Source organism: Vulpes lagopus, chromosome 7, assembly GCF_018345385.1.
Source record: "Vulpes lagopus strain Blue_001 chromosome 7, ASM1834538v1, whole genome shotgun sequence".
NCBI lineage: Eukaryota > Metazoa > Chordata > Mammalia > Carnivora > Canidae > Vulpes > Vulpes lagopus.
Genome location: NC_054830.1, coordinates 10,177,963 through 10,202,798, shown reverse-complemented (window position 1 = coordinate 10,202,798; position 24,836 = coordinate 10,177,963). Strand labels below are relative to the sequence as shown.

The 24,836-nt window shown below is 47.0% G+C and overlaps 1 protein-coding gene across 1 annotated transcript; it reads right to left on the bottom strand.

The window, feature by feature from the left end:
- Positions 1-1,895: 1,895 nt before the first annotated feature.
- On the bottom strand, positions 1,896-24,498 carry ZNF333 (zinc finger protein 333). Its single transcript, XM_041760774.1, is given in 10 exon segments — positions 1,896-3,989; positions 5,280-5,356; positions 6,138-6,233; positions 6,673-6,799; positions 7,432-7,520; positions 13,966-14,053; positions 15,243-15,359; positions 17,300-17,334; positions 17,337-17,381; positions 24,118-24,498. Coding segments are annotated over 10 exon segments (1,803 nt in total). The 5' UTR covers positions 24,149-24,498; the 3' UTR covers positions 1,896-2,891.
- Between the last annotated feature and the right edge of the window lie 338 nt (positions 24,499-24,836).

The following is a 24,836-nucleotide window of genomic DNA, read 5'->3' as shown; positions in this document are numbered from 1 at the left end:
CTTATTGGCCAAGGTAGGGCCCAAAGGAAGCTTCTGGGGAGATAAAATATTTAATATCTTGATATGGTGATATAGACATATAAAATTCACTAATGTACACTAGGATTTATGAACTTTTACACAAATTATACTTGTTAAATTTTTTAAAGATTTTATTTATTTGAGAGAAAGAGAGCACAAATAGGGGAGGGGGTTAGAGAGAGAGGGAGAAGCAGACTCACCCACTGAGCAGGGAGCCCAATGCAGAGCTGGACCCCAGGGACCCAAAATGCTCAGATCATGACCTGAGCCAAAGGCAGATGTTTAACCAACTGAACCACCCAGGGTGCCCTAGAATTCTAAAATACAACAGGGCCCCTGGGTGGCTAAGTTAGCTAAGCATCTGACTAGATTTTGGCTCAGGTCATGATCTCAGGGTAGTGAGATCAAGCCCTGTGTCAGGCTCCACACTGGATATGGAGCCTGCCTAAAACTCTCTCCCTGTACTTCTGCTCCTCCCTCTTCCTCTCTCTCTCTTCCTATAAAACAAAAACCAAAACCAAAAAAACAAAAACAGACCCCTGCGAGACTGTGAGAACAGGTACAAAGGAAGAAAAGTCCCCTAGGATAAAGCACTGTGTATAGCCCCTGGATTTTGGAGCCAGACTCCATCACTTACCACCTGTGTGACTTGGTTAACTCACCTTGACTGGCTGGGCCTCAGTGTCCTCATCTGTAAACTGGGGATAATAATGGTATCTACCTCAAATTGTGGGAATAAGTAACTTAGAAGATTCAAAGCTTAGAGTAGCATCTACTATCTTGGTAACAGTGAGCTCCAAATGACAACTGGCTGTTATGAAAATGAATGGTTGAATATTCATCAGTAGGGAGAAAGATGGTCACTCTAAGAATAAAAGGGACAATTTGCTGGAAACATCAAATATCAAAAACCCTCTCAATTTACTGCTTCAAAATATTTAAATTTAAAGATTGACAGAATTACAAGATTCATTCAGCAATCATGGTGGGAGAGCTTAACGTAGCTGTCTCAGTACAGTCAAAGACAGATATGGACTAAATGTTTGTGCCTCCCACCCACCCCCACCCGAATTCACATTCTGAAGCCTAGGTCCCACTCAGTGATGGTATTAGGAAGTAAGGACTTCAAGGTGATTAGGTTATAAAGGTGGAACCCTCATGAATGGGATTAGTGCCCTTATAAAAGACACCTCACAGTGTTTCCCTGCTCTCTTTCTGCCATGAGGAACAGGCAAAATGATGGCCACCTATAAATCATGAAGCAGGCCTCACTAGACATCAAATCTGCCAGCATCTTGATTTTGGACTCCAGACTCCAGAACTATGAGAAAAAGTCTCTGTTGTTTATAAGCCCCCAGTCTACAGTATTTTTGTTATACAGCCCAAACAGATTAAGATATTGATCAATATGTATAAATGTATAGATTTTGAAACACAAATAATATGCTCAATTTAGTGGACATATGTAAAATACAATGCACTGATTTCAACCATCAGTGAAGCACTTATGAAAACTGACCCTATACTAAGTCCATCAGTTAGATACTGCATTCAGCCATAATAAGCCAAACCCCTACCCTCCCCCACCCCTTCCCCAAAATAGCAATGTCATGTAGGGTATTATGCTGAGTGAAATAAGTCAATCAGAGAAGGACAAACATTATATGTTCTCATTCATTTGGAGAATATAAATAATAGTGAAAGGGAATAGAAGGGAAGGGAGAAGAAATGGGTAGGAAATATCAGAAAGGGAGACAGAACATAAAGACTCCTAACTCTGGGAAACGAACTAGGAGTGGTGGAAGGGGAGGAGGGCAGGGGGTGAGGGTGACTGGGTGACGGGCACTGAGGGGTGCACTTGACAGGATGAGCACTGGGTGCTATTCTGTATGTTGGCAAACTGAACAACAATAAAAAATACATTTGTTATTAAAATAAAAAAAATAAAAATAAATTAAAAAATAAAATAAATTAAAAAAAAAAAAGAAGTGCATCTTTTTCATGTAAGAAGATGTCCAGAAACAAACAGTCCAGGGCAGCCACACAAAAATATCAACTGGGGAACCAGGTTGGTTGTGACTTCTGGCCACACTCTCTTTAGCCTGTAGCTTTTACCCTCATGGCCATGGGATGGCTCCTCAAGCACAGGACATCATATCTGTTTATACAAAGGGCAAGAAGTGGAGGATCTGGCTAAATGTTCCTTTGCAACATCTTCCCAAAGAGTCACACCCAGTGACTTATACTTAGAATGGCCAGGTCTGGGGGACATGGCCTCCCCTGGCTGCAAGGACCAGGAGATAGAGGTTTAATAGTTCATGTTACCAATCTGAACAAAAAACATAAGTGCTTTTGTAAGGAAGAGGGGCAATTTTGGTAGGCAACTAGGAAGATATGCCGCTCTAAAACAAAACAGATACCTAACATTCAATAACATAAAGACCATATTCTCTGCTCATAATATAATTAAATTAGAAACCAACAATAAAAAGGTAACTAAAAAAAAAAAATTACCCATATACATATACAAGCAGGAACTTTCCAGAAGGATAGAAATTTCTAGATCTTAAGTGGCGTGTTGGCTACATATACATATGTACACCTGTCAGAGTCCTCCAACTGTATACTTAAGATTTATGCACTTCACTGTAAGTAATGATACCTCTATAAAAATATACTCATGTCCTGTTATTTTAAAATCTAATTACAAATAACTCATGGGCCAAAGAATAAGTGATAATAGAAACTAAGACAATATTCAGATTTCAACCAAAATGAAAATATTATACATCAAAACATGTGATGTGGTGAAACAAGTACTATGGCAGATGATTATAGCCTGGAACGTATATATTTTTAAAACTTGGAAGTCAATCAGCAAGAGGCCCATCAAACGGATGGGACACTGTTAAAGGCAGGCCACCATTCCTAACCTTCTCTCTCCCAGCGTGAATCCTTTTATGCACAGTCAGTGAAGAGCTGTGCCTGAAGGCCTTCTCACACTGGTTGCATTCATAGGGTTTCCCTGCAGTGTGGGTTCTCACATGCACAATAAGGTGTGAAGACTGACCAAAGGCTCGCCCACACTCCTGACAGGCATAGGGCTTCTTGCCGGTGTGGGTCCTTGCGTGCTTCCTGAGGGAGGAAGGTTCACTGAAGGCACGCCCGCATTCCTGGCACACATAGGGCTTCTCTCCAGTGTGGGTTCGCATGTGACTTTTGAGCGTTGAGAGGCGACTCAAGACCTGCCCACAGGTAGCACACTCATACAGTTTCTCCCCAGTGTGTATCCTCTTGTGCACATTCAGATGAGTGCTTGTCCGGAAGGGCTTCCCACACTGGTTACACGCATATGGCTTCTCTCTGGTGTGAGTGCGCAGGTGTGTCTTCAGCGACGAGTGCTCCCTGAAGGCTTTCCCACATTGACTGCATCCAAAGGGCTTCTCTCCAGTGTGAGTCCTCACATGACTCCTCAGAGACGATGGCTGATTAAATGCTTTCCCACAGTCCTTACATTCATAGGGCTTCTCACCAGTGTGGTTTCGCTGGTGCAGAATGAGGTTAAAATTCCTCGTGAAGGTTTTCCCACACTGGGCACATTCGAAGGGCTTCTCTCCAGTGTGAGTCCTCAGGTGGCGCCGCAGATTGGAGGAATACTTGAAGGCTTGCCGACACTCCTGACATTCAAAGCACTTCTCCGCAGTGTGAGTCTTCTCGTGCCTGATTAGGTCGGAGCTGTATCTGAAGGATTTCTCACATTTGTTACACGCGTAGGTTTTGTCCCCACGATGGATTTTCTCAGGCACGATTAGGTGAGTGGGCTGGAAGAAGGATTTTCCATTCTCAGGGCATTCATAGTGGTCTCCCCCAGCGTGAATTCTCTGGTACTGGAAGAATGGTTTGATGCCATGAAAGGCTTCCCCAAATTCACTGTATTTATAGAGTTTTTGTCCAGTCTGAGGTTGCTCCTGTCAATTGAGGAAAAAAGGAAGACCAAAGGCTTTATTACATTCATGGACACTCTCCCCCAGCTGAATTATGGGTAGGGAAAGGGCATTTCTGTCACTGAAGCTTTTACCATTTTAGTGAGTCTAGATCATTTCTACCTTGAGTCCCTTCAAGTGGACACTCTCCCACAAAGAGCTCATTTTCATTACTTTCATGTGGTCTCTAAGATGCAGAGTTTTGCTGAGTTAAGGGCAAATTAAGTTTTAAACATTTGATATCACTGGCCAGGGAAATACAAATCAAAACCACAATGAGATACCACCTCATTGGTATACCATCCCCATTGGTGAGAATGGGGAAAATTAACAAGGCAGGAAACAACAAATGTTGGAGAGGATGTGGAGAAAGGGGAACCCTCTTGCACTGTTGGTGGGAATGTGAACTGGTACACAGCCACTCTGGAAAACTGTGCGGACGTTCCTCAAAGAAATAAAAATAGACCTGCCCTACCACCCAGCAATTGCACTGCTGGGGATTTACCCCAAAGATACAGATGCAGTGAGACTCTGGGACACTTGCACCCCAATGTTTATAGCAGCAATGTCCACAATAGCCACACTGGAAGGAGCCTCGGTGTCCATCAAAAGATGAATGGATAAAGAAGATGTGGTATATATATACAATGGAATATTAGCCATTAGAAACGACAAATGCCCACTATTTGCTTCGACGTGGAGGGACCTGGAGGGTATTGTGCTGAGTGAAATAAGTCAATCGGAAAAGGACAAACATATGGTCTCATTCATTTGGGGAATATAAAAATTAGTGAAAGGGAATAAAGGTAAAGGAGAGAAAATGAGTGAAAATATCAGTGAGGGTGACAACACGAGGGACACCTAATTCTGGGAAATGAACAAGGGGTAGTGGAAGGGGAAGTGGGCGGGGGGTTGGGGTGACTGGGTGATGGGCACTGAGGGGGGCATTTGGCAGGATGAGCACTGGGTGTTATGCTGTATGTTGGCAAATTGAACTCCAATAAAAAAAATTGATATCTATTCACATGTATGAACATGGCTGCTTGGGGGAACTCTGGGAAGATACATGCCTTGTCTACGTAGAAGGTTCTCCCCAACTCATGACATTCACAGACTCAAGAACCTGCTTTCCCCGGGTGAGCACTACTCACCTTGAATCAATCTCTCTCTCTCTCTCTCTCTCTCTCTCTGACCTCTTGTGCTACTTTTCTAAACTACAGCAACCCCAGACTTGTCCTACAACAGAAGACCAATAAAAATCCTTGGGCAGCTTACCCTTTTCATGCCAATGGATGAAATCTCTGCAAAAATATCCTGGTTGGAAATTGAATCTTGGGGTTGGATTAGAGGTTCTGGAATGAATAAGAAAAGAAAAACTCAGTGCACAGGGAAGGTAACTGTGGGGTCAAAGCAACCAAACAAGTAAGCAGGACACGTGTAGGTTTTCTTTTTTAAAAACTGTTTCTGGGGGCACCTGGGTGGCTCAGTCAGTTAAGTGTCTGACTCTTGATTTCCACTCAGGTCATGATCTCAGGGCCGTTTCAAGCACTGCATCAGGCTCTGCACTCAGTGGGGAGTCTACATGAGAGTCTCTCTCCCTCCCTCTCAGCCCCTCCTCCCACTCATGTACATGGGCTCTCTCTCACAAATACAATTTTAAAAAAATAAATAAATAAAAACTGGTTCTAACTATGGGAGGAAATTGTGAAGAGGAATGTATCAAAGAGTAAAGGAAATTTTAAGGTATTTGGCTATGTAAGGAGTCACATAACCATAGGAACAAGGAATGGAGATGGTAGATAGGTTACGAGAGAGTTCTGTGACGATTGAGACTGAAATTGAGAGAAAGTATTAGCAAGAACATATGGTGCGGAGGCCCTGGATAAAGCATACACGTGCTATGTACATCTAAAAGACACATGTGATGAAATATGCACGTGGAAATGATAAATATGAAGAGTAAGTAGGACAAGTCGTTCTAGGGTGCCAAAGTAAAGTATTAGAGATAAAAAGGAAAGGAGATGGACTCCAGGAAAGATTCCATCAAGGGCACTGAAAGTGTTTCCCTTACTGACAATTTCCAAACCTAACACTCATCCGAGCTGATGCTCAGATGATCTGCCTGCTGCTCACCTGGATGGGTTCCTGGGAAGATTCTTCTCTCAGTAGGCCACAGCTCTTCTCCTGGCTCCAAATGGAAAAACATACTAGGTTTGCCTAGCTGATCGCCTGCTCATGGGGAAAGATGCAGGATGTGAGCAGACCATGCCTGCCATTAACCAAGGTCAATATTCTTAGGTCTTTAGGACCACTGGGGATGGGAAGAGCAAAATGAGCACGCCTACATTCTCACAGGCATAGCAGAGCTCTTTCACTAAGGAACCGAAGTACAAGCTCCCTCACTGGGTCCCAAAGTACAATGGGATTCTCCAATACCCAAAACCCAGGGCCTCACTCAGAGACACATGTGAAAATCCCAGAAACTTTTAACCATGGAGAAACAGAGCAGCAGAGAGATCTTCATTTCCACAGGGAAGCCCCTAGACTGCAAACACCATGAGAGCAGGATTTGTCTCTTTTTTCACCTCTTGATTTCCCAAACCAGCATACTCCGGGAACCTGTAGGTGCTGCAGGAGTGTGTAGATGAAGTAACGAGCCTGGCCTTACCCACAGAGGCCAGGTTCCTATAATTCTCCAGCATCACATCTCTGTACAGGTTTCTCTGGGCAGAGTCCAGAAACATCCATTCTTCTGGGGTGAACAACACAACCACATCTGCAAAGGTGACTGGTTCCTGAAACACATATCCATTACGGGTCAGCCAGTGGCCACCACTACGAACAGTCAAGGGGCTGAAGAGGGGCCAGCCAGCCTAGGGAAAGGAGACCCATGGATTCTCAGACGGAGTTCTGAGGTTTCTCAGAATATTCCCTTTGGCTCAGGCCCCAGAACTAGAACTCTCCTCTATCTACTCTTTTCTCCCTGAGGGACAGCATCCAGAGGTGTGGCATCAAAGGCAACTAGCCAGGAAGCCATGGCAGTTTTATTCCCTTCTGGCTCCAGGGTCCAGCAGACCTGAGCATGTAACAGGAAAGAGAGAAGTATTTGGTAAATGACAACTGTTTGCCCTGAGAGACCATGAAGACTAGGAGGTAAGGACAATTACCTAGGAGGTTCACATCCTTGCTCTGTTTTCCCTCCTGACACTCAGCAGAATGAGGCACTCCACAATGAGGGAAGGTCTGAATGAAACAGTGAGAACATTGCCTGCATTGTCCCACACACCTCCCCCTTTGCTACAAGAGGTCCAGTACCTGGAGGCCTGGAGGCCTGGAGACCAGTCCTGTGGGATTGAGAAGATCCAGGCCAAGGGAGGAAGACATGGGCCCAAGCAAGAAAGAAGAGGAAGAGGGATTTCTTACTTACCTGCAGACAGGTGATCAGTACCCCAGGAGCCACAGCTTCCTCCTCTGTGCTCTCCTTCTGGAGCCAGGCGGGGTCCTGCGCAAGCAGAACTACAGAAGATGGAAGCCACGTGGTCTAGTGAGTATACTCACAGGACCAAGTGCTGCCCACCCCGAGCGCAAGTGACACATGCACACACATATGCACATACTCACAGGGACCACACATGTATGGGAGACACACACGCATTCACATGCACTTACATGCTTAGGCACACGTTCGCACACACACACAAGTACACACACAGAATCCACACACAGACACAAAACATACATGTGCATGCACATACACATACAAACAGGCACATGCACACAGCAACAGACACACAGATACACAGGTACGCGCACGCACACACACACACACACACATATTTCTTCTATTCCAAATCTCTGGAGTCACAGTCTCAATTCACCAACAGACTCTGGAGTTTCTGGGGCACCCCCCCCCGCCCCTTGATTCAGCCCTGGGGCAGCATTTCCTCCCTAGCTGCTTGGCCCCTTCCTCTGCTCCACTCTGCAGGGCCAGGAGCACCCCAAGACGTACCACAAGTAGGGGACAGAGGAGCTGCCACCACCCCAAGTCTGTCGGTGAGAAGGCATTGTCTCCCCTTCCTGCCTTCAACTCCTCCATCCCCACGGGGCCCCTGGCTCCGGCCTATTACAGATGAGCAAGTGACCCTGCACACACACACCATCCCTTACCTCCCTGCACCCTCACCTCCCATGATGGGAACCTCCCCGTCAGAAATTAACCCTCACTAAAATATAATGCATATCACACAAATAAATAAAATAAATTGCAGATAATAAAAAAAGAAAACCTAAACCACGTCCAATCTCTGACCCCACGTATTCCTGCCCAGGGACTGCTGTAACAAAGTACCGCAAACTGAGAGGCTGAAAGCCACAGACTGTCTCTCGGTTCTAGAGGCCAGAAGTCTAAGACCAAGGTGTCAGCAGGGCCGTGCTCCCTCTGAGACTGAGCAGAATCCCTCCTCGCCTCTCCCTGGCTTCTGGCGGTGATTCCGGAATCCTGGGTGCTCCTTGGCCTCAGCTGTGTCCCTACAACCTCTGCGTCCATTGTCATATGGCCATCTTCTCCCCTGCCTGTTCCTATCTCCTCCTGACACTTTCTCTTCTTCACAGGACACCAGTCACATTGGATGAGCCCCCCTGCCTCTGCCCATCCCGACCTCACCTTAACACGATGGCAGCCACAGAGACCTATTCTAAGTAAGGTCCCAGTCCCAGGTGCTGATGGTTAGGACATACATATACCTTTTCGGGGCCCCACATTTTAAGACAAAACACTCTGCTCTTCCTTCTACATACTGTTTTTGTTCCCTACCCACTGGTTTGGGGGGGCGGGGGTACAAATGGTTGTCCATTTGCAACCAACCACTGTCTATTTCCTCACCTCCTGCTCACTCACGATCACCACTCCAAGGACAGGCACCTCACTTGGGCCACCAGTGACCCCCATTCCTGATGAGGGTCTAGTCTATGTTTCTGGTCATCCAATTCCTCCACCTTGAAGCCCACCCTCCCCAGGCTTCAGTGACCACGCCCCCAGCTCCGTCTCCTGTACGAGACCCTCACCCTTCTCAGTTCCCTCAGCCTCTACCTTAGCAGGCCATCTCGCCCACTCTGGGCATCAGTTCCCAACCCAGCCTGACCAGGCCCAAGCCCCCAGACTGATTCTCTCCCCTGAACTCTGGCCCCACCTCCACACCACCAGCTCATGTCCCCACTCATCTTTCCAGGGGATTCATCCACCATGAGCTGGGAGGCAGGGTGGCTGCCATCGCAGACAGAGGCTGCTGTTAGGCCTTGAACTTGACCTGCTGGGTTTCAAGATTGCTTGGGACATGACCCCTTCCTTCTCTCCCTTTGAGAGAGGGAATGTGTACACTGTGCATGTCTCACCAATGTCTTTTGGAAGCAGAGGACTTGTTTTCTCATTTCACAGGTTCATAGATAAAGAAGAATTTTGCCCCTGGGAGAGACCACACCCTGAGTCTCCACCATGCCTAATTTACATGATTCATATGAGGATTTGGGGGCTTTTGAGTTGATGTGATTTGAGACTTACAGCTGATGCTGGAATGGGTAAAAACTTTGGGGGGATCGAGATCATCTGAATGTATTTCGTATGTGGGGAGGACACAAATTTGGGGGTAGGAGGACCAGAGGGCAGAGCGTAATGGGTTGAGTTGTGTCCCCCAAAAAACTATGAAGTCATAACCCCCCAGTACCTCAAAATGTGATCTTATTTGGAAACAAGGTCTTTGCTGATATGATGAGCTAAGACAAAGTCACAGTGGAATGGAATGAGCCCCAAACCCAGTATGACTGGTGTCCGAAGAAGAGAAAAGACAGAAGCAGGGACAATGCAAGGGCAGGGGGCAACATGACAATAGTCAGAGATCCAAGTGATGTAGCTACAAGCCAAGGAACACCACGGATTGCCACCTGCCACCAGATGCAAAGAAGGAGACTCCTTACAGGCTTCACAGAAGCATGGCCCTGCCAATGCCCTGATTTGAGAATTCTGGCCTCTAGAAATGTGAGATACGCATTTCTGTTGTCTCATCCCTCCACCCCCGACCCCCCACCCCCGACCTCCCATAATCTCATTCTCAAAGCCTATTCTCCTTCCAATGTCTCTGATCTCAGGAAGGAACATCCCTGCCTCAGATGGGAAATCTCACCCTTGATACTCTGCTGACCCCAACAATTAATCCAAAAAAAACCCAACTCTGATGATGAGATGATGGCATCTCTACAGGGAACATCCACCTCCCCCCCACTCCCACGCCACACCCCTTCCTCCTACCCCTGTCCCCACCATCGCTAATGCCACACCAGGCCTTCCCCTTTTGAATCTACAGAAAGGTCACTCCCTCAGAGTGCCTCCCCTCCCCAGTATCCTTTTCTCTAGAAGGACCCTCCCCCTCTCCTCACAGCCCCTACCTATTTGTAATCATATGGTTATTGGCTTCCTTGGGTGTGTATCTTCTGCTACCCTCATGGGATTGGAAGCTTCAGAAGGACAAGCCTGGGTCCCTTCCCTTTCACACCCCCACCCCACACTGTGCTTGGCACATGAATGCTCTGGATTGTCTGGTAAATGAAAGCATACAGGATTCACCGAATTAACTCAACCAACCTCCTGCATATGTCTTAAATCACTGCATAGCTCCCTACCATGTAGACAAGAATTAACACAACAGGCCTGACTGCTGGCCCCTGGGAACAAGGATTTCCAAAGGGTTCCCACCACCCTAACTGGTAAGAGGGTCTCAGTCTGCTTAAACTGTTTCTACAAACACTGTGGTTTGTGCTGAACACTTGCTTTCCTTCCAGGAGTCTGGTACATGCTGACAGGAGTCAAGTTCTTGCTGGGCAGAGGGTGGTGACATGACCAGCCCCCAAGTGAAAACCCTGGGCACCAAGTCCCTACTCAGCTTCCCTGTAAACATCACCTCACATGTGTTGTCACAGCTTGTTGCTGGGGGTATTAAGCAAGTCCTGAGTGACTCCATTGGCCGAGGACTCCAAAGCTTGTGCCTGGACTCCCCCAGACCTCACCTAATGCTCCAGTGGACTCAGCTCTGCACCCCTTCATTGTGATAAATCACCACCATGAGTACAACTGTGGGCTGAGGCTAAGAGTCCTAGCAAATGGCTACAACCAGTCGTGGTCTCAGAGACCCTGCCACACCCACTCTGCACTCACCACTGACCTAGGCCACTACCACTCTATTCCTCACTGCTTCCAACCAATGCTCGGATCCTCCCTGAGGCTCCACCACCTCCCAGGTGCTGGAGGGTTCTACTAAAACTGCAGATGCATGGAACAACTCACCCAAACACATCCCTGGCTCCTGGAAGCCTAGGCATGTAGCCCCTGAATGATTCAGAGCCCAATCCTCTCCAGTCAGCTCACACCACTCTCCCCTTCCCTATGCTGCCTTCAAAGAGCCTTCTGTGGGCACCCTGGGTACACCAGGCTCTCCGCCTGCCTCCCACCCCGAGTAATTTTACACATGTCATTCCTTGGCCTGAAATCCTCCCCCCAAACCTTCTCCAAACAACTCAACACCTTGTCAAGCTAAATGATACAGGAATTATCAGGGTCTAAGCCAATACTCATTCCCCAGGGCACATGTGGCAAAGTCTGGTATCTCAGTCAGCTCCACTACATAACGAAATACCATCAATAGGGCAGCTCAAATGGTAGAAATTTACTTCTCACAGTTCTGGAGGCTGGAAGTCTGAAAGCAGGGTGCCAGCACAGTTGAGCTGGTGAGAGCTGTCTTCCTGGCTTGCATGCAAAAGCCTTTTCACTGTGTCCTCACATGGCAGAGAGAGCTCTGATGTTTCTCCCTCTTCTTGTAAGGACACCAGTTCTATGGGACTGGGACCCCACTCTTGTGACCTCGTGCAACCTTAACCACTTTCTTAAAGGCCCAGCATCCATCCAACACGGTCACATGGGAGAATAGGACTTCAGTATATGATCTTGGCGGGGAAGGGATGCAGGCAGGGACCAGCCACAACTTCTGGAGACATTTTCAGCTGTCATGACTAGGGGCTTTTATGGGCTTGATTGTGTCCCTCTAAAAAATTCATAGAATGAAGTCCTAATTAACACCCAATACCTCAGAATACAAACATATTTGGACATGAGATCTTTATTTTTTCTAAAGATTTTATTTATTTATTCATAGACACACAGAGAGAGAGAGAGAGAGAGAGAGAGAGAGAGAGAGGCAGAGACACAGGCAGAGGGAGAAGCAGGAATCATACAGAGAGCCTGACATGGGACTCAATCCAGGATCTCCAGGATCATGCCCTGGGCTGCAGGCGGCGCTAAACCGCTGCACCACCAGGGTTGCCCCGGACATGAGGTCTTTAAAGAGGTAATTAAAATGAGGTCAGTTGGGTGGGCCCTAATCCAATATGACTGGTGTCCTTATAAGAAAATAAAATTTGAATATGTACACATATAGAAAAAGAAAACACAAGAAGATAACCATCTACAAGCCAAGGACGGATGTCTGGAATAGATCACAGCCCTGAGAAGAACCAACCCTGCCAATCCCTTGATCTTGGGCTTCTGGCCTCGAGAACTGTGAGAAAACAAGCTTTTGCTGTTGAGCCACTCAGAGCGATCCTTTGGTATGGCGGCCCTGGGGGACGAATTCAGGAGGCACTACTGGGTCTAGTAGGAGGAGGTCAAAGATACTGCGAAATGTCCTACAATGCCCCGAATGGCCCCATCAGAGAGATAAGACCTCCATGTCAGTAGTGCTGCAGGTAAGAACCCATGGTCTAACTTCAAATTGCCCAAAACTCCTCTCTGCCCCCCAGATAAAATCCTGTGTTACACACTTCCATTGTATTCTGGACTTCGTTGAAAAATCTGACCACCCAAGCAGACTGTGAGCTCCACGGGGAAGAGGTCAATGTTTCATTTGAGATTGTCTCCCAGTGCCCATAGGGTGGCCAACTAGAGCACTTGGAAGAGTACTTCAAGAGCACAGGGTAGGGATCCCTGGGTGGCGCAGCGGTTTGGCGCCTGCCTTTGGCCCGGGGCGCGATCCTGGAGACCCAGGATCGAATCCCACGTCAGGCTCCCGGTGCATGGAGCCTGCTTCTCCCTCTGCCTATGTCTCTGCTTCTCTCTCTCTCACTATGTGCCTATCATAAATAAATAAAATTAAAAAAAAAAAATAACAGCTATTTATTAAAAAAAAAAAAAAAAAAAAAAAAGAGCACAGGGTACTCCAAGTACTTCAACAGTACCTCAAGTCAAAGTCTTGCCCAGAAAGCTTACCAAAAAGACATAGAAAAGCAGCACATCACATAATTTAAGAATTAGATTCTTCCCGTCAATCATATAAAACAGATTCCAAATGCAAGACTGGATGATACTGTTCAGAAACAAAGTATATTACTCTCACTAGAAGACAAGACAGAAGGAAATAAATGCCTTGAAATTAAAGCTAAGATGTTATCTTTTTCCTCCAGAATTAATTATTTTCCCCCACTGCTCAGGACAGGTGGCTTGTTTTAACCTCATTCTTTATAAAGCTCAGTTAAAACATATGTCATTTACAGTAAATTCTTTATAAGCTCATTCTTTATAAGCTCAGTTAAAACATATGTCATTTACAGTAAATTCAATAGTCACCTTCAGCACCAACAAAATTGCAGAGAATTTAACCTTGCCCACAAAGAGGTCTGGACTTTGCCACAGCTGAAGGGGGGGTCTGCTTTTTCTTAACAGAAAGACCAAAGACCAGAAAAGATTCCTAGCCGTCAATCCTGAAATACTGCCCTTCCTCCTGAATGCATAAAGAATGGTGATATGACTTTACATATTCTCTTCTTATGGTACAGGGAAAGGAAGGGGGGAGATGCACGTTCCCGAACACAACACAGCATGGCAGGTCTCCCAGGCCACCGATTCCACTGGGCATTCACTCACCAGAACCCCCAGCCATCCCCAGCTCAGGGACACCCAGCGGAGGCACCGGCATGGCCACCCTCTGAATCTGCAAGGCTGCCTTCAGCCCCTAGACAGAGAGACAGGAACAGATCAGAGTCACACAATCAATGGCATCCACTCACAGCTATATTCACCCTGACTGAATTTGCAAGACTGACCCTGCTCTGGGCAGCACACTGAGAAAATTGAGACATGCCCAATACAGTCTGTCCAGACTAAACCAACTCATGAGTACAAAACTAATCGCTGTGCTAGAATTTCAACTTCAAAATGGGGTGGGGAGGGGGCTCAAGTTGAGGGAGGCAACCCCTGAGCAGCCTCCAGCAGTGGGGAAAAGGCTGGAGGCAAAGAGGGACATGGATGGCCAGCAGGCTGATGGGCGGTAGGAGGACACGGAGGAGGACCTGCACACACGAGGCTCAGTCAGTAAGTCATTCCCAGGAGGAAGCTCTGTGGTAGGAGAAAGAATCTGAACGCTCCTCCACTAGTGGCTGAGCCTTCAGGAAAAGGTGTCTGACCTGACTTGTATTTCTAAGATGTCTTTAGACTCTGTGTCCAGGGTGGGGTCCAGTAGAAATGGGAGCCTGTAGGGAGCAGTTCCAGGGGTCCCAGAGAACTAACAGTGGCTCTGGGCAGGGTGGCAGTGGGGACAGCAGGAGCAGTCAGACATAAGCTATACTTGGGAGGAAAAGTTTGCAGGACTTGGTGATGGATGTGAGGAAAATGTGGCAGGTCCCTTTAGGCAGGTGATGGACAGAGGCAGGTGGGAGTAGCCCTTCTCCCCAGGTTGGGGTGGGGTGGGGAGGACTCAAAGCATTCCTCAAAGTGTCCTTCTCTGATCCTCTCTCTCCACCTCAGGATGGAAACATAGGACCCTGAGCTAAGAGCTCAGTCACCAGTCTGGACACTCTCCACGCAGCCCTGGGATCATAGGACTGCTAACTGCTGCAGGTTTCGAGGCCATGTGAGGAGTGAGGGTGGCAGGAATGGTGGAGAAAAGGCTGGACCAGGGGAGGCAGGGCCATGGCTCTGGGTGCTAGGTCCTCCCCCTGGCCAGCACTGGGCCTGCCACCACCCTAGGGACACAGAAGTGCTGGGGCCTGTTCAGTACCCTAGGCCTCCAGCCTGTCCCCAGGTCCCAAGAGTTGATCCTAAATTTTTCCCTCTCCTCCTGCCACCCCATTTGCAGAAATCCTGAACACCCAGCCTTTCTAGTTGGAGCTGGGCCCTCACAGTAAACATCCCTCCAGGCTTACGATATATCCAGAAGACCAAGGCGACACCTGGAGAGCCAGTCGGTCCTCTGGAATTGAAGGTGTCCCCCTGCCTTCAATTGTGGGTCTGATCTGCATCCTCAGGTCCGGCCCTGGCCCCTAGGAGAAGGCACAGAGGGGACTGAGCAGGACAGAGGTAGCACTGAGGCTTCTCTGGGCCTGAGGGCCCAGCTTTGGGGTAGTGTCATCAGGAGGTGGCATGCAGGTCTGGCAGCTTCAGACCTGGTAACTACCCCCTACTCCACTGTGGGAACCAGCCACTGGGGGTCTCAAGGACTCATCATGCTGCAGACACAGAGCTGGACTCGACCCTGTCTGGTTCTGGGGGGCCCTGGCTGGAGGTTAGACCACAGGCCCTCAGAGGCGCTACAACTTGCTTTACTGAAGAAAGGCTAAGAGCCCTCGGTTCTGAATATGAACATTGTTCTGTGTTTGTCCATTTGGCAGCCATCAGAGGACCAAACTATTGACCAGAGCTGTTTACATCTGCATGGCCATCCACAGCCCACCCTCTAAATTCTGGCTATAGCCAATGCTCACACAAGCCAATTTCTTCCTGCTCTGAAACAGGGTGGAGGGGACACGGTATGGGGGTAGGGGGCTGGGCCTTGTACTCCCTCCCGGGGCCCATCTGCTCATCAAGACATGGAGGCAGTGAGGGCCTGGAGTACCTGTGTTTGTGCCTTCACCAAACAAGCATTAACAAAGGGCTCTATAATGATGCACAGGCTGCTCTGTGTGGGGTTACCGCAATGATACTGTCACATAAGACCCCTGCAATCCAGCAGTTCCAGTATTTTCAGGCCTCAGGGCCTCAAAAGCAACGCACCCTTTCCCAAGCAGCTGCTGGAGGATATTCTCCACCTAAACAAAAATGTGAGCCAACAGTGAGGAAGACCTGGGCAGTGAGGAGTGGTCTCAGCTGCCCTGGGGTCTGATGCAAGCCATGCAGGGATGAGGGTTTGAGCTGCCCTGCAGCCCACACCAGGCTGTGCAGGGCTGAGGCTCCACATGCTCAGAGCAAAGCACTGAAACAGGCCTCCACCATCCAGGCTCTGCCACCCCATCCACCGGGCTGGTATCTCTGACACCTTGAGACTGACACCATCCATGACAGAGGTGGAGGGCCACAGATTGAGGGAGCCCAGGGATTTCACTGGTTCTGGGACAAACAGGCCCAGCTTGAGGGTGAAACCGGACTCTGGATGTCCTTCTCTCCAAACCCTAACCCTCACCTTTGAAATCCCCCAGAACAGGAACCCGAACCTTGCAAAAGACCTATAGTTAGAGGAGGCAGAAACTCAGGGCCAAAGTGGGGGTAGTGGGGCTCAGTGTGCTCCCTGGTACACCAGAACATGCCAGCTGGCCCTAAAGGCTTTTCCACACTTTGAAAAGGGCTTATTTCCAGTGTGGGATCTCGACTTGTCTCCTAAATGGGGAGAGATACATGACAGCTCTCCCATGTCCTTTATAATCAGGGTGGCCCTCTCTCCCAAAGATCTCTTGTCAGGTCTAGGTTAGAGTTCCTGCTGAAGCCATTCTGGGAGCGGCTGAATCATCTCTCCTGGCAAGGTGTGCGTGACAACAAAAACCTCACCAACACCGTAGAGCACCCAAGGCTGTTCCCCGTCCCGTTGAGGCACACTTCCAGTATATTCAGAGGTGTGCCTTGCTTAGGCAGGTTTACGGTTCAAGGATGTGGAGAGTTTTCTACCATTTTGTGACTTCCATGGGGCTAATCCAACAGGCAGAAGAGTCCCATGACTGCTGACAGGTAAATCATACCACACAGTATCTATGTCTGACTCACACCAACAGCAATGTTTACTTGAGGCAACGCTCGAGGAAGAAAGGATTTTGAGAGACAGACAACAGGGTTTGCCCAAATTCACATGTCATAGCCACTCCCCTCAGACCATATGGGAATGTCTTGAGCCAATGTCCCAAATGTCTCCCCAGCTCTGGTGTGTGTTTCCAACTCCCAAATTCCTCAGCTTCTCCTAAGGGAAGGAACAAGGATAATCCCCCATAAATCTTACCATTTGCAGATCATGGGATGAATCTTCCTCTAAATATCCTGCACAGGAGTAGATGCTTTGGATTTAAGTTGAGATTCCCAGTCTAAAATGAATTGGAGGGGAGGGAACGAAGTTCTTTCAGAAATAGTGATATGAAATTTACCAAGTTATTTATTTGTTTATTTATTTATTGTTTTAAAATACTCTTTTTTAAATATTTACCCTAAACTTGGGACAGTACTAAAAGGGAAGAAGACATCAAGAGCAAAAAAAAACTCTGAAGAGCATAGCTGTGTGAGGAATCTGGCTGACAGGAGTGTGGAGGGTGGAAATGAGAAACTATGTCTTCCTAACTCTGGGAAATGAAGAAGGGGTAGTGAAAGGGGAAGTGGGCAGGGGGTTGGGGTGACTGGGTGATGGGCAATGAGGGGGTCACTTGGCGGGATGAGCACTTGGTGTTATGCTATATGTTGGCAAATTGAACTCCAATAAAAAAATTTTTTAAAAAAACCTGCTACTTGTGGGAGAGAAGGGGAATTGCTGTAAAAAAAAAAAAAAAGAGAGAGAGAGAGAAACTATGTCTTATGTGGATTAAGACAGATGTCACTGGAAAGATTGCCGTATCAAAGAAACAAGAAGCAATTAGACAAAGAACACACAAAGAAATGTTCAATTTCAAGAGGAACTGGACAATAAGTGTGAGTTATGATGTGCAGCAAGAGGAACCCTCATCTACCGCCAGTGGGAATGTAAAATGGTGCCTGCACCTGTCTGAGAAAGCAGTTTGGTGGTTCCCCAAAAAGTAAATGAGCCAGCCACTCCACTCCTAAGTGTCAACCCAAGAGAACTAAAAACATATCCAGATAAAATCTGGTACATGGATGTTCACTGCACTATTCACAAGAGCCAAAAAGTAGAAACAAACCAAATGTCTATCCACAGATGAACAGAAAAAATGTGATCTACTCATATGCTGGAAAAGTATACAGCCATTAAAAGGAATAAAGCTCTGACACGCACTACAATGTGGATGAACCTCGAAAACATCCCACTAATGAAAGAAGACAGAGACCAAAGGCCACATGTTGTATGATTCTCTTTATATGAAGTATTCAGAACAGGCAAATCCATAGAGAGAGAAAGCAGATGGGGAAGGGGGGTGACTGGTAATGGCAACACAACTTTGTGAATATACTGAAAACCAGTGAACCGTATGTTTAGAGAGTGGATTCTATAGTATGTGAATATCTCAATTAAAAAAAAAAAAAGAAGAAGAAGAGGGCAGCCCTGGGTGGCTCAGTGGTTTAGCACAGCCTTCAACCCAGGGTGTGATCCTGGAGACCCGGGTTCGAGTCCCACATCAGGCTATCTTACAGAGCTCTCTGTGATGATGGGAATGTTATATGTCTGTGCTTTCCAAAAAGGCAGCCACCAACATGTGTAGCTATTGAGCACTTGAGAAATGTGGGTCAGGCAACAAAGAAATGGGAGTTTTTAATTTAACTGAATTTTAGTTAATTTAAATTTATACAGATGAGTGTATTTTGGTAGGCCTCACAAGGGATGGTCCTGATGCAGAACTCTGCTGCTGCCAACCCTAAATGAGCCCCCATTCTGCAGTCAGACTCCAGAATTAGGTACAGAGCCCTAGGGTCACTGTGGGGACCCTCCTCCCAATCCACCTCCAGAGGTCAGGCACTGAAAGAGGTCACCTTCCCTGGGGCAAGGCGGAAGGTGCTCTACACTTCCCCTCCCCTTTCTTTCCTCAGTTTGGTGGGGGAGCGAGGAGAGAGGGAACAGGGCCCAGAGCACATAATCATTCTCCCCTCCCCACAATGATCCCGACTCCTCCAGTCCCCTCACCATGACACCAACGCCATGATTTAAGGTCTCATTAAGTGTCCTCCCTACAATAAAAGAGGCCAAGGTAGGCAGCCTGGGTGGCTCAGCGGTTTAGCGCTGCCTTCAGCCCAGGGCGTGATCCTGGAGACCTGGGATCGAGTCCCACATCGGGTTCCCTGCATGGAAACTGCTTCTCCCTCTGCCTATGTCTCTGTCTCTTTCTCTCTGTCTCTCTCATGAATAAATAAATAAATAAATCTTTAAAAAAATAATAATTAAAATACATAAAAGAGCCCGAGGTAAAAAAAAAAAAAAAGAAGAAGAAGAAGAAGAAGAAGAAGAAGAAAGAAGAAGAAGAAGAAGAAGAAAGAAGAAAGAAGAAGAAGGGGAAGGGGAGAGGGTGAAGGGGGGGAAGAAGAAAGAAGAAGAAGAAAGAAGAAGAAGAAGAAAGAAGAAAGAAGAAAGAAGAAAGAAGAAAGAAGAAAGAAGAAGAAGAAGAAGAAGAAGGGGAAGGGAAGAGGGTGAAGGGGGGTGGGAAGCAGGGAAGCAGCCACTGCACAGAGGTTTGGCCCCTCTGGTATTTCCACTCCCATGGGCTCTAGCAGGGCAGCCCAGCGAAAACCCTTATACAGAATCTTTCCCAATAAGCAACATACTGGGCCCAGAGCCAACTTCCAGACCACAGCCAATGATCATTTCTCATAGTTCCTCTCATGTAATAAAAAGATTATTTCTCCTCTTATATTCTCTCAAAATACCTCTAACAGCCTCTACTTTTCCTCCACTGCCTCTTATCAAGGTGTGATTTCTAATTTATTTATTTAGGTGATTTTGCCTCTCCCCTTCCAACTATAATGTACATTCCCAAAATACAAACCTCTGTCCACCTTTATCAAGACTCCAAATCCTGCCACTAGCATAGCACTTGATACATACTAAGTACTTTACAAATGAGGGGTTGGCAAATTTTTCTTTAAAAGACCAGATAGTTAATATCTTAGGATTTGTGGTCCAAATGGCCTCTAAACCAGCAATTTAACTGTGATTGTAGCACAAAAACAGCCACAGACAACATGTAAACAAATGTGTCCCAATAAAACATTTTTTATGGAAACCAGCACTGGGTCAGATTTGGCATAGTTTGCCAATCCCTGCTCTGTAACATGTGATAGAATACATAAACCATCAACCAAATTCTCTCAACTGCACCTCCTACATGCCTCTCAAACATGCCAACTTGGCCAATCCCACAATCATCATCAGGCCCCAACTACCACCATGAGTCCTGAATTAATTCTAGCTCACATATGGATTCTCCAGACACCCCATTTATGGCCAATTAAATTTCAATTCCCAGTACTAACATATATGGACTCTCCATACCTTCTTGTCCATCCTAAATGTCATGCTCAATCCAGGCCAGGTGTTTTGTCTAAATCACAAACAAAATCATGTCATTCCCCTACTTAAAACTGATTTGGGCGGAATCCCTGGGTGGTTCAGCGGTTTGGCGCCTGGCTTTGGCCCAGGGTGCAATCCTGAAGTCCTGGGATCGAGACCTGTGTCAGGCTCCCGGCATGGAGCCTGCTTCTCCCTCTGCCTGTGTCTCTGCCTGTCTCTGTCTCTCTCTATCATGAATAAATAAATAAAATCTTTAAAAAATAAAAATAAAATAAAATAAAATAAAATAAAATAAAATAAAATAAAATAAAATAAAATAAAATAAAATAAAACAAAATAAAATAAAATAATAAAACTGATTCGGTGGTAGGGCACTTGGGTGGCTCAGTCAGTTAAGTGTCTGACTCTCAATCTCAGCTCAGGTCTTGATCTCTGTGTCATGAGTTCAAGCTCCATGTTGGGGTCCACCCTGGGTGTGGAACTTCCTTCTAAAAAAAAAATTAAGTTTAAAAAACTGATTCAGTGGCCTTAGAACAGGTCCAGAGTTTACCACAGCTTTTAGGGCCCTGCACACCTCTCCAACCTGGCTCATCCAATCCACCACTTTGTTTTCTCTACTTTAGCTGTCCCTCTTTTCTCAACTCCTGAACACGCCAGGCCTTGTCTTGCTGAGAGACTGTACATCTGGAATGTTCTCTCAAATCTCCTCCCTACTCTTACTCCAGAGTCTGAACCCTTGTCTAGCTATATGCAGCTCATTTGGGGGATTCAAACATTTGTCCCTTTTAAGAGGTTTTTCCTGACCTCCTCCCCATGTTCTCCTGTTCCATGTTTCCGTATCACCCTGATCGCCATTAATTTAAGGCAGAATAAAACCTCCACAGAGGCAAATATTATATCTATTTCAGTCACATTGTCTCCCCTCTGTACAAGGCCCAGTTCATAAAGGGCATCCCCAATGGAAATGTGCCAAACAATCCACACTCTCCAAGAACAATACAGCAGAGACAGCCTAAGAAGGAACTCAGCTGCACAGACACACAAAACAACAAATGTAATAGCACAAAATCAAAGATTAAAATGGGACTTCATATAAGATAAATCAACACTAGACAGATGTCTTTGAAAAACAATGTTAAAATCAACAAAACTAAAAGATAACCTAAAGATATTTGCAAATACTATATCAAATAAAGGGCTAGTATCTAAGATCTATAAAGAACTTATCAAACTCATCACTGGGTGTTATACTATATATTAGCAAATCGAACTTCAATAATATATGTGTGTGTATGCATATATTAAATATATAAACAATAATATATGTATTAAATTTTTTTAAAAAACACCCAAGAAACCAACAATCCAGGCAAGAAATGGGCAGAAGACATGAACAGACATTTATCCAAAGAGACCTACACATGGCCAACAGGTACATGAAAAAATGCTCCATAGAATGTCACCAAGGAACTACAAATCAAAACCACAATGAGATACCACTATACACTGGTGAGAATGGCTAAAATTAGCAAGACAGTAAACAACAAATGTCGACGAAGATATGGAGAAAGGGGAACTAACCCACTTAGTGGTGGGAATGCAGCCTGGTGCAGCCACTCTGAAAAACAGTGTGGAGGTTCCTCAAGAAGTCAAAATTAGAGTACTTTATGATCCAGCAATTGTACTACTGGGTATTTACCCAAAAGATAAAATGTAGAGAAATGACGGGACCCCAGCACCCCAGTGTTCACAGCAGCAATGTCCACAATAACCAAACTGTGGAAGGAGCCACAATGTCCTTTGACGGATGAACGGACAAAGAAGATGTGGTCTATATATACAATGGAATATTACTCAGCCATCAGAGAGGACGAACACCTACATTTAGGTCGATGTGGATAGAACTGGAGGGTACTATGCTGAGTGAAATAACTCAATCAGAGAGAGACCATCATCATATGGTTTCACTCATGTGGAATATAAGAAATAGTAAAAGGGACCATAAGGGAAGGAAGGGAAACCAAATGGGGAAAAATCAATGAGGAAGACAAACCAGGAGAGGCTTGGCTCTGGAAAACAAACAGAGTTGCTGGAGGGGAGATGGGTGGGGAAATAAAGTAAGGGAGTGACGGGCATTAAGGAGGCCATGTGATGTAATCAGCACTGGGTGTTGTACTATATGTTGGCAAATTGAATTTAAATTTTTAAAAAAAGAAAGAAACAATGTTAAGTCTTTCTAAAAAGGCAGGAAAGAACCTGTGCTCTTTTTGAAAACAAACACCTCACTTGTAAAACTGGAATCTGATGTCTACTTTTCTTCCAGACTTCTTTTCTTCATTTCTCAAAAGTTAGTTTTAGCCCTATTATTTAAAAAAGACATCCTATTTATGGCCAACTCAATTTCACATCCTAGTACTAACAAAGCTAGATCACCTTTTTTTCCTGAAGTCCCATATGTTTTTAAGCCTGGTGGTGATTCATCCACAGGCTTGGGGTGACCAAGGCAGGAGCTTCCATGAGAAGAACTAAATAATATTCCTTTTCCTTGATGGTAAGACTTGTGACATAACTGGGAAATAGCTTTTCTTAAGATACTCTCATCTTGCAGTGAAAAACACTGATGCTCACAGACAAATTAAAAGCTCTTTTTCGGGCAGCCCGGGTGACTCAGTGGTTTAGTGCCGCCTTCGGCCCAGGGTGGGATCCTGGAGACCCAGGATCAAGTCCCACGACAGGCTCCCTACATGGAGCCTGCTTCTCCCTCGGCCTGTGTCTCTGCCTCTCTCTCTCTCTCTCTCTCTCTCTATGAATAAATAAATAAAATCTTAATAAATAAATAAATAAATAAAAGCTCTTTTAAATGGAAGGAAGGAAGGAAAAGGAAAAATGAAAGGAAAGCTCAGGTAACAGGCTACAAGCTAAGGGACTACAAACCATCAGTCACCAAAACAAAACAAAACACAAAAAAATTCTTGTCATCTAATTCATCTCTTGATAAAGGGTACAGGCCATTTTTTAAATTCACTTGACAGGGACCCTTGGGTAGCCCAGCGCTTGAGCCTCTGCCTTCCACTCAGTGAGTGATCCCAGGTCCTGTGATAGAGGCCCGCATTAGGCTCACCGCAGGGAACCTGCTTCTCTCCCGTGAAGAAAGGAAGGAAGGAAGGGAGGGAGGCAGGGAGGGAGGGAGGGCGGGAGGGAGAAAGAGAAAAAGAGGGGAAAGGGGAAAGGGGAAAGGGGAAAGGGGAAAGGGGAAAGGAGGAAAGGGAAGGAAAGGAAAGGAAAGGAAAGGAAAGGAAAGGAAAGGAAAGGAAAGGAAAGGAGGCAGCCCGGGTGGCTCAGCGGTTTAGGGCCGCCTTTGGCCCAGGGTGTGATCCTGGAGACCTGGGATTGAGTCCTGTATCAGGCTCCCTGCATGGAGCCTGCTTCTCCCTCTGCCTGTGTCTCTGCCTCTCTCTCTCTCTCTCTCTCTCTCTCTCTCTCTGTGTCTCTATAAATAAATAAATAAATAAATAATCTAAAAGAAAAAGGAAAGGAGAAAGGAAGGAATTCACTTGACAAGTCACTCACACCAAACGGCACATGCAGACTCACACCTAACTTTCGAGTTGCAGAGCCAGAAGACATGAAACGTTCCTACGAAATAAAACGTGAGTTCCTAGTAAGCAGCTCCCTTGCATACGGGACAAATCCGGGAGGACGGGTGAAAGCTGGCCGGGCCGTGGCACCACACTCCCGAGCTGCGGGACCTGGACTGCACTCCGTGATTTCCCTTTCGAGGGATGGGCGACAGTCCTGCCAGCCCGGACAGCGGGTACCTGAGGGCAAGGGGCCGGGCCGAGGGTCGGGGGTGACGGTTGGGAGGCCGAGCACCGCGGGCCCCATCCCGGCCCGGGGAACACCGCGGGGAGGAGGGGCCGCAGCCCGCGCGGCGGTCCTGGGCCCTCCGGCCCCTCCCGAAGCCCGCAGGGCCCTCCCCGCCTTCCCGAGGGGCAGGGCCGCACCTGCAGATCCGGCCGGAGACACTCCCACCGCAGCGCGCCGCGCCGCCCTGCACACCCGCCGCCGTCCGCCGCCGCCGCGCACTTCCGCTTCCGGCCTCGGGGGTCGCCGGGAGCGGAAGTGGCCGGGGCTCGGCTTTCGGGGTCAGAGGAGGTTCAAGCAGTGACGGAAATGTTGACGACCCTTTCATTATCATCCAGCCTCGGAGGATAAACCCTAATCTCCTTCCCCGAGGGGTGAGGTTAGGCTCTGAGATGGGGTCGGACTGGAGAGAGGCGGGTAGAGGCGGGCATCTGCCCGACGGACGGGGCCG